At 33.9% G+C, this 9,254-nt stretch overlaps 1 protein-coding gene across 1 annotated transcript in view; it reads right to left on the bottom strand.

Annotated features, from left to right (window-relative positions):
* Positions 1-4,077: 4,077 nt before the first annotated feature.
* LOC140150241 (uncharacterized) overlaps positions 4,078-9,254 on the bottom strand; it is a gene marked incomplete at its 5' end in the record, with an annotated part of 102,873 nt that continues 97,696 nt past the window's right edge. Inside the window, 1 exon segment of the mRNA XM_072172246.1 lies at positions 4,078-4,327. Coding sequence (XP_072028347.1) covers positions 4,078-4,327 — 250 coding nt within the window.

Here is a 9,254-nt window from a genome sequence, read left to right as displayed (position 1 = left end):
TTGCTCAATAATAGAGGTGTTTATTTTTACAAGCCTCTCATATATGTTACATGCATTTGCTTGTGCATAATTCACACTGGACTCTTTTTCATAGTTAAAATCCATATTACACCTTATGGAAGATATGACTCTAATAATTCCCCACAGATGGGATGTATATTTTAAATGGAGTCACCCGTTCAAGTAACCCCATTTAAAATTCACACTCCCTGTGTGGACGATTAAGGTCATGTCTTCCATAGGGGTGTATGGATGTCAACTGGAATAGCCCATTTTGTTCTGGGTTTCTACATTTTCACCAGCTAAGACCCTTCTACATTGAAGCTGGCTTTCCTTTAGAGGGATTTTTATTTAAACTTCTGATACAACTACATTCACACTGACATAATGAAAAACACCTGCAAATTTGAAATAACAACAACAAATAACCTCGCACCTTAATTAGCAGTTTCATTAATTCTATGTGTCAGTAATATCACTGATCAATAAATGATACCCAGTGCTTGTGAAAATGATATGATAGAATATTGATCAGTATGTGTGTATTGATTATATATTAATTAATGCTTAATTTGGCTCAATGTTGTGCATGTGAAGGTTCTTGTTAAGGGGATGTTGTTATATTAAAGGCATATACTCAGTGGTTGCATTCAGAATTTTTTTTTGGGGGGCAGCAATGGTGGCAAAGTGAATTTCAGGGGAATCAAAAATTTTGCTCAAATTGCTGCAAAAGTGGAAATTTTTGTTAATAGTTTGGGCTTTTACGGGGCAAGAGTTCTGACTGGTGGGCATTTTTTCCCCTGGCGCTAACACTGTTTTAAGTTAAATTTACTACACTTACTTTTTATAAATGGATATGTGAATTTTAATGCATAAAATCCACCTTTGAAAAAGGTAATAATTACCTCTTATTTTCTGAAATACAAGCTGCAGAAAACATGCATGAAGCAAAAACATGCTTCATAATAATGGTGTGTTTTTAATTTCACTACCTGCACATAAATAAACCAAAGCCCAGATCAGGTACGGTACTGCAGTTTCTTTAATAGTGTGAACAATTAATTGATTCAAACCGACATTATGCATGGACTTTGAAACAATAGGCAAAATATAATTCCATTATTCCATCAGTAAAATTGACCAAACAAAATCTAGCATTCTGTTAGTATCTAAATTTCTTCAGCCAAAGTCTGAAATGGCAGCGTTTACCTTTAATGTCAGAAATGAGGCCACAGCCTAGACAGTATACTGGTAATTAACCTGAATTCCCAAGTAGTCCCTGGTTGCATGATATTTATCATGGATTGCAACGTATTCCAGAAAATGGGAATAAATTTGACTTAATTAACCTTTCCATTATTCAATTGTATTGTAATGTTTGTTTTCTTTTATTTGTGAATAGACTGTAAGAGACTTAAGAACTTCAATTATGAATTTTGATTGTAGTCTTGTGGTATTTGTATTAAAGGTGGATTTTATATAAAACACATAACCAGAGATGGGGAGAATAGACAGCTTCTACAAAATGGGTTATTCCATTTAAAATCCCACACTACCCTGTGGAAGATTTTTGGAAATATCTTTCACAGGGGAGTATGAATTTTAAATGGAATTAGCACATTAGGCAGCTCCACTTGAATTTCATACACCCTCTGAGAAAGATTCAACCTGAATCTTCCACAGAGGGAGGGTGAGTTTACATGGAACTGTCTAATGTGTTAATTCCATTTAAAATGCATACTCCATCTGTGGACATATTTCCAAAATCTCTTTCCACAGAAAAGGTAGTGTGGCTATTTAGAATACTGAAACCAATACTATTGTTCAGACTCAGGTTTTAAAAACCAGGTCAGAAAAATGTCAATTTTTTGAATTAAAAATTAAAATTGATGCCGTCTTGACATTGAAGAGAGTTAAATGGAATAGCCCAATATTGTCAGACAAAACCAGGTCAGAAAATGTCAATTTATGGTAACTGAGCCATTTTTGACTTAACCAAATGTCCTAGCCACATATCATAATTTTGTATGCTGAACATTTGACTTGGCGAGTTGTCTTTTCATTCCTCTGTTGGCCATTGACTTGGTACGGTATTCAAATTGAAGTGTGACATTTCAGCAGGGTTTAGGAAATAGACAAGATAGCTGTATCTTGAATGTCAACCTCTTAACTTGTATTACATATTTATCATAGAATTGATAGAAAAAAAAATTATGTTAGGTGTATGACTATGCTATATTGTGCTTCATGTGTGTAGGAATAGGTTTCTGTGTATGTTGGTGGACCATGTTTGAGTATTGTGAAGTCCTTATGTTGATGGTATGGGACATGAATCTTAAAAGTATAATTTCTGTTTTCTATTTTAAAGCTAATCAAATTTGGAAATTAACTTTTTGTCTAAAGTAGATATATACTTTGTTCCTATTTTTTATGATAAAATTGTATGTTGCTTCATATTTTACAAAACTATATTTCTTTCTGTCCACAATTCTAGGAGCACTCCCATGAAAAAGTGGCATGGTGTGGCAGTCAAGGGTCCCTTTTTCAGGCTCACTGGCAGTTCTGAAAAAAATACCAATTAGGGAGCATGCTGCAGTTCTTCAGCCTCATTTGAGTACAATCCCCAAATTGCAGCTCTTAAGCCATAATTTTAGCTCCACAACTTATATTTTGGCTCAGTTCATTCGACCCAAAAATTTGTTGAAATTTCAGTTCAGACGCCCTGTTTTGCTGGAAAAATAAGTCACCGCCCAACATTTGCACTCTGCACCATGCAACCTACCAAAATGATAGTTGAGTGCCCCTCCTACCCTGGGCCAAAACTGTTTTACAAAAAAAAATAGAAGTAAGCCTTCTTCCTGATCCTAATCTTGTCTAATAATTAGATTTGTATTTGTGACTTCATTTTCTTTTCGATATTCTCTCTTAGCCGCTCTTGTGAATCTGAAACAACAACAAAAAGGATACCTACTAATAGCTGCTCTGTGCAAACATCTCCTAATGCAGCTATTATTGTTATTAACAAAAAAAAGGATACTTCTCCAATATAGTACTAGTAACGCCTGGGCGTTGCATTTTTCCAAAGGGGGGGGGGGGGGCGTTTATTGAAGGTGAATTGTCAGTGAAAAAAACTTTAAAATCGGGTTTTTTCCCTAATAGCGATCGCAGACATGACTGATGCAAATATTAAGCTTACTATGCGATATGGCATGGAAAATTTTTACCTTTTCACAGAAAAATTGAGGGGGCGTTATTAGAGGGGGCGAGCGCGACAATATACACGGTAATTGCTGAAGTTTGATTGAAACAACTTCATCATTATGATAATTTTATTCAATAATACTAAATTTCCGAGAACAGAATATAGAGATATTTTTGGAGAAATTGATTTGAGGCAGCTTTATGATGATTTCCTTTTGCTTTAGAATACCTCCTTTAGGATACTTGCATTGTTTATGCATGGAGTAAGAGTGATAATGTCGCATCATTTAACATTTGAAAATAAACCTCCAATAAAAGGTCATTTTCAAACTTGGGTGATACACACACTGAAAAAGCTCAAAACAAATAATTTATTTAATATTTTTGTTTGATCTTGTATGTAACAACACAAATTTGATCTGCATTTGTGGTCATTTAACCCCACTGTTTGTCAGTGGCTGATGATTACTGGATAACCAAGAGACATAGCTGATGTTAAAGTCAGTTTCAGAAAGAGTAGGGTATTATCCTTGACTTACTGTCCCAATCTGTCAATTGACAGGCATTAGCATGTTTTGTATCAGATCTGCAATCCTGGAAAACAAAATGTGTTGGGACACCTGGGGTATAATATACCTTGATTATCTCACCATCATGATATTGGTGTTTTTCAAGCAATGTTGTGCTTGAAACTTGAACCTTTGTTGAAACCATCTTTCCTCCACCCCCCCAATGTTGATGGACCAACAGCACATCTGATGATATGGCTCCAATCAATATTGTACAGGGAGGAGGGGGTTAATTTTAATTAATGCATGGTACTGAAGTGTTCCAAGACTTTTTTTTCCAGGATTGTAGATCATTTTTTATATAATGTCATTTACTCACCTCCAGGCCCTCCTGAAAGGTTGGACGATTACTGCTTTTCTTGCTTAATCCCACCAAGCTAGCCACTTTGTATCCTATACTGGCTCTCCTCTTCTTCAGCTCGTTTTGGTTTGGTTCCGCTGCTGAGTCGGAGATGCTCCCCTCGTTCCGGTCGTATCCGTACACATCAGTACTGCTGGAGCTGCGATTAGGTTTCCGCTGAGATGGGGCATTTTCTTGCATTTTGGCCGTGAAGGCACTACAGATAATGGAGGGGGAAATGAGGGAAAGGTGCTAGGGTTTACAACAACTGATTCACTCACACAATGGTGCTGACTGGATGATGATATAAAGGACACTTTGCACATGGCAGTTGACTCAATAACTCAATTACTGATCACTTATCTCATTTATATGAGAATAAGTGTTGATATTCTTATCTTATAAAATGTGGATTTAGTGAACTCATACTCACGAGTCATGGTTTTATTGACTCATTTATTAGTCATCTTTTTCTTGCTTTATGCAAATCAACATGAGTCAATTCAATGAGTCCATATAGTCTACTAGTGAGGAAACAAAAAAAAAGATTGATGACCTATAAATGTAACTAGTTTCATTTCAAACCTTACTCTTCCCTAAAAACCAGAATTGGCTCAAAATGACAAATATTTTTTATACCATAGAGGAAAAGTAATCAACATTTTTAACCACCTCCCTCCCTAACAAAACTAGTATTGTTCATAGGATTTCATTAATCTTTTAGTTTGTTCTCTCAGCAAACCACAGCCAACTCAACGAGTCAACAACTGTCAACAGTGTCCAATAATGATCATTACACAAATATATATCATAAAACGGCTCATCTTATTTCATTGTTATTAGCTTTTAAGTGCAATGAGTGCAAATGCATCATAGGGCCGGTAAGCTTCACGACATCCCTCTGCGTGACCTCAAGTCAAAGGCCAAAGGTCGCACTAGGAGATGGTTCATTTGCTTTGTGCAGCATTTATCTTTTTGAGTGTATGCCATGTGAAAAGTGTTATGATACATCCACTTAGGTACAAGCTCCAATCAAAACTATCATATTCCTACTTTTAAACTTAAATCATTTGTATTTCAATTTAAAATATCACCATTTGCATTTAGTTATTGAAGAAATCAAGTTGCCCTCATGAATAATTTTTATTTGTTGTTTGCAGAAATTTAAACTGTGAAATGATTTGGGTCATTCCATTTGATATACACACACCCCTTATGGAAGTCATGACCTTAATCTTTCAACAGGGGATGTAGACTTCAAATGGAGTCACCCATTCAAGCAACTCAATTTAAAATACATATTCCCTGTGTGAAAGATTATGGTCAAGTCTCCCATACGGGATGTATGAATTTCAGATGGAATAAACCATTATATCTTAAATTAATTGACACTTTCTGCTTCTGAAAACTTTTACTAAATGTGTGTTGTTAATAATGATTGCCAACTAAAAACTAAATTGAATTTTGTGAAATCAAGGTTGAGTTGGAGCTACCTAAGGATGATCACATGCTACTGATGGTGCAGAAGTAGGGATAAGTATCCATACATGTACAAAAATCCAAAAATATAATTGCTGACTTTTTTTTTTTGTGTGCTTTTTTTTTTGCTTTTCTTGCTTTTTTTTTTTTTTTTTTTTTTTTGCTATTGATGAATAGCCCATACGAACTTGGAAAACAAAAGTTTTCTTTTGTCTTTTTAGTATTATTGAAGTAACTTTAAAAAGTAATTTGCGAAAATAAGATACAAACAATAGTGATTGGTAACAAGATTTGTTGCCACCATGTAACATTCAAAGATTTCATCAGAGCTTAAGTTCAAGATATGCAAAATTAGAGCTGTACACCCTGATGTCTTAATGACATCAAATGAAAATGATTGTGATTATATTGTTCTGTTTTCAACATTTCTAAGTCAGCTTTTTTAAAGTACATGGATGGATAGGGTATGATGAAATATCCCAGACTGGTATCTGTATCCTCAATGTAAATACAAGTTATCTATCAATTTTATTCATCCCAATTTTAGGTATGTATTCCTTTTCAAATCAATGCACTGTAATCTAAGTAATACATATTATATGTTATACTCTATTCTAAGTTAATTTGTTTTAATTTTGACAGCTATTTCCCCCAAAAATATTTTTTAAAGTTTCCTAAATGTATATCCCAACACTGGTCCTTGGACATAATGTCAAGTTGAAAAGCCCTAATTATAAGTTGTAAGATCAATATTTCTTTTTAATTCAAATGAAATTACTGTAAAACAACATTGATAACTCAGTGCCTACAGTGAATACTTGTTCTTTTACATTGAGAAATAGTATATCATGTATCCATCCAACAGAGTGCCCCACATAAAGAACCCAATTAGTTGGGTACATGATATACTACTAATAGAAGTAGTGTATGCTGTACCCATCAACCCCTCTTATTACTGAGGAGCCTGTGGGTAAGCATTGTCTATTACATACAGTACTTTTTACTGATACCAGTCTATAGTGGATATTTATGGTGATGATGACTGAATAAATGGGCTAAAATATCCTTCTTTTTTGACTAAAGTCACTGCATTGTTATTATAAAATATCTTTCCAAAACGTTTGGCAACATAGTATTGTTGGCTTTATGATATTTGTGTCATTGCTTATGCTATAGTCTGTACAGATTTTACATGCATTTTAAGTAAGATTCTGGAAAACTAAACAACATAATCACTAAAATGAGTTAAAACTAGTCACCAAATGTTAGTAAGAAATAACAATATTAATTTCACTACATATTCCTATACACGATGTTTTCAAGGATATTTTAGCCCATGTGTATTAATGATGATCACAAAAATTACGTTCTAATTGGTCATAAAGAAGACAAATCCAGCTATTGCTATTCAAATTGAATGACAATAGAATGATTTGTTTTCTGTAATGAAATAATTGTACATAATCATAGAAAATCTTGCAACTATACACACTAGCCTATTCCAAGACTTATCAAGTACTTTATACGCGCATTTAGGGTTTCTCTACCGGAAGTCAATTTGTGCCGAAATTCCTTCCCACAATGTAATAAGCGTTTTGCATAATTTCTTTGTTGTGCAATAATAGATACAGTTAGGAGGTTAATCACTATTCTTTGTTATGCAATATGCATATTGCATTGTGGGAAGGAATTTCAGCACAAATTGACTTCCGATAGAGAAACCCTAAATCCGCGTATTGATGGATCAACCTGATGTATTCCCTTTTTGATGACCACAAGTTACCATAGGTGACAATGGCCTTTAAACTGAGTTTAGAGCAAGTACTAGATGGGTACATCATTGTCATGGTTGCATCCTAGAATGACGCTGTGTATCTGCTGCAATATTTTCACATATTTTACCCAAGTTTTTATGTGACACACCACTGCCTCTTGTACAAAACATTCAAGGTTGATAATGACATATCCCTAATTTTGAAAGTTAATTTTTTTTTCAATAAAACACAACACCGTTTTGAAACAAATTAATCTCGTGCAAGTGTAAGTTTTCAAAAACACCATTTTGAAACAATACTTGCAAGATGTTATCATTTTGATGTATTCAAAAACTGACAAGTGAAATATTCTTTTTTTTTCTTCTTCTTCTTTTGAAATATCTATGCAATTGGGGATACCGAATATTAAAATTTGGACAAGGAAAGAATTTTCTTTCTTTCAGTTAAATGTATGCTATTCAGTGATCCACATAGAAATATCAGTGTTTGCCACTGTTTTTACTTGAGTGCTCAAGGTCAAATATTGATGCCACCCAAAATGGAAATATACGAGTAGATATCTTGAATGTTTTAAAAAGCACTGGTAACACACAAAAACCAAGATGTGTTCATTTAAACAATTACAATAGAATACCCACAACCCATTCTTTTAAAAAAATAATCTAATTTAGCTCAAATGCAAAGATTATTGAAAAAAAACTAGTAATAAATAAGGTAAGTCAATGCAACATATTGTCCATGCTTTATCCATAGCCCAGTAATAATGATAAGGTTACTAAATATAGTTCATGCTACGGTCAGTCAGTCAGGCTAAGACACCATGTCTCCTTTGATCCTATAGTGCTATGGGTGCCTTGATAGGTACTGATGGCTCTGTCTATCATACCATGGAGATGTAATATATTTAAAAAGCATAATAATGAACTTAGTGCTATCATTTTGTATTTAAAATGGAAGCCCCACCATAACAGTTCTTCTGGGTGAACCAAACTTGCCTGGTTATCAAATTAATCAGTGACAAGGTTATCTCTTGAAACATCAATTAGCACCTGTCAAATCAGAGATAACCTCATCACTGATTAATTTGATAACCAGGCAGGTTCGGTTCACCCCAGAACTGCTCTGGCTGGGCTTCATCTTTAAATAAGAAATGCTAACACTGCCAATATGCCATTGGTACCTATGAGGCACTGATAGCTAGTTCCATAGGACCAAACTAGATGTGGTATCTAAGAACATAGTCCTGTATAAATGTGTGATATTCATGAGATATCATCCAAGGTGTTCTATTGAGAATGAAGGATTTCCATTCCATTGTGTTAAGAAACATGAAAATGGTGATGATAAATTTGATGATATATAGTATGAGAATGGTTAAGTGAAGTATATAGTAAATGGTAATTTAATATATAGCTATATAGTGGAGGTGGCTGCTGTTTTATATAATATAGATGAACAGTTATTATGATTATTGTTATGATTATGGTTATTATTATCATCTTTATTTTTTCCCATTCAAGATGGCAATTTCTGAATTTGATGACTTAATATTTCTTTGATTATTCTCATTCTCATTATTAAGATCTGAACACCAGTCCAAATTTGCTTATATGTAGTCTTTTGTCAGTGGTTCTTTATAACCTTTATCGTCAGAAAATGTTGAATCTACCGTTATTTATTTAGGTTTTGGTTGCTACTAACGAGTGTATAGTCATCTATTTCCTGCACGGTTTTTATAAAAGTACGACAAAACATTAATGCTACAAATTTGTATTATTTCAGGATAATTGGAAATATTGCACATTGTACATAAGATCATGTACAACCACCTGTTTTAAACTAAAAAAGATGGTTACCATGGCAACTGTCCTCTAAGATGTTCTGCTCTAT

The sequence above is a fragment of the Amphiura filiformis genome, chromosome 4 (assembly GCF_039555335.1).
Source record: "Amphiura filiformis chromosome 4, Afil_fr2py, whole genome shotgun sequence".
NCBI lineage: Eukaryota > Metazoa > Echinodermata > Ophiuroidea > Amphilepidida > Amphiuridae > Amphiura > Amphiura filiformis.
This window is presented reverse-complemented; position numbering and strand designations above follow the sequence as displayed.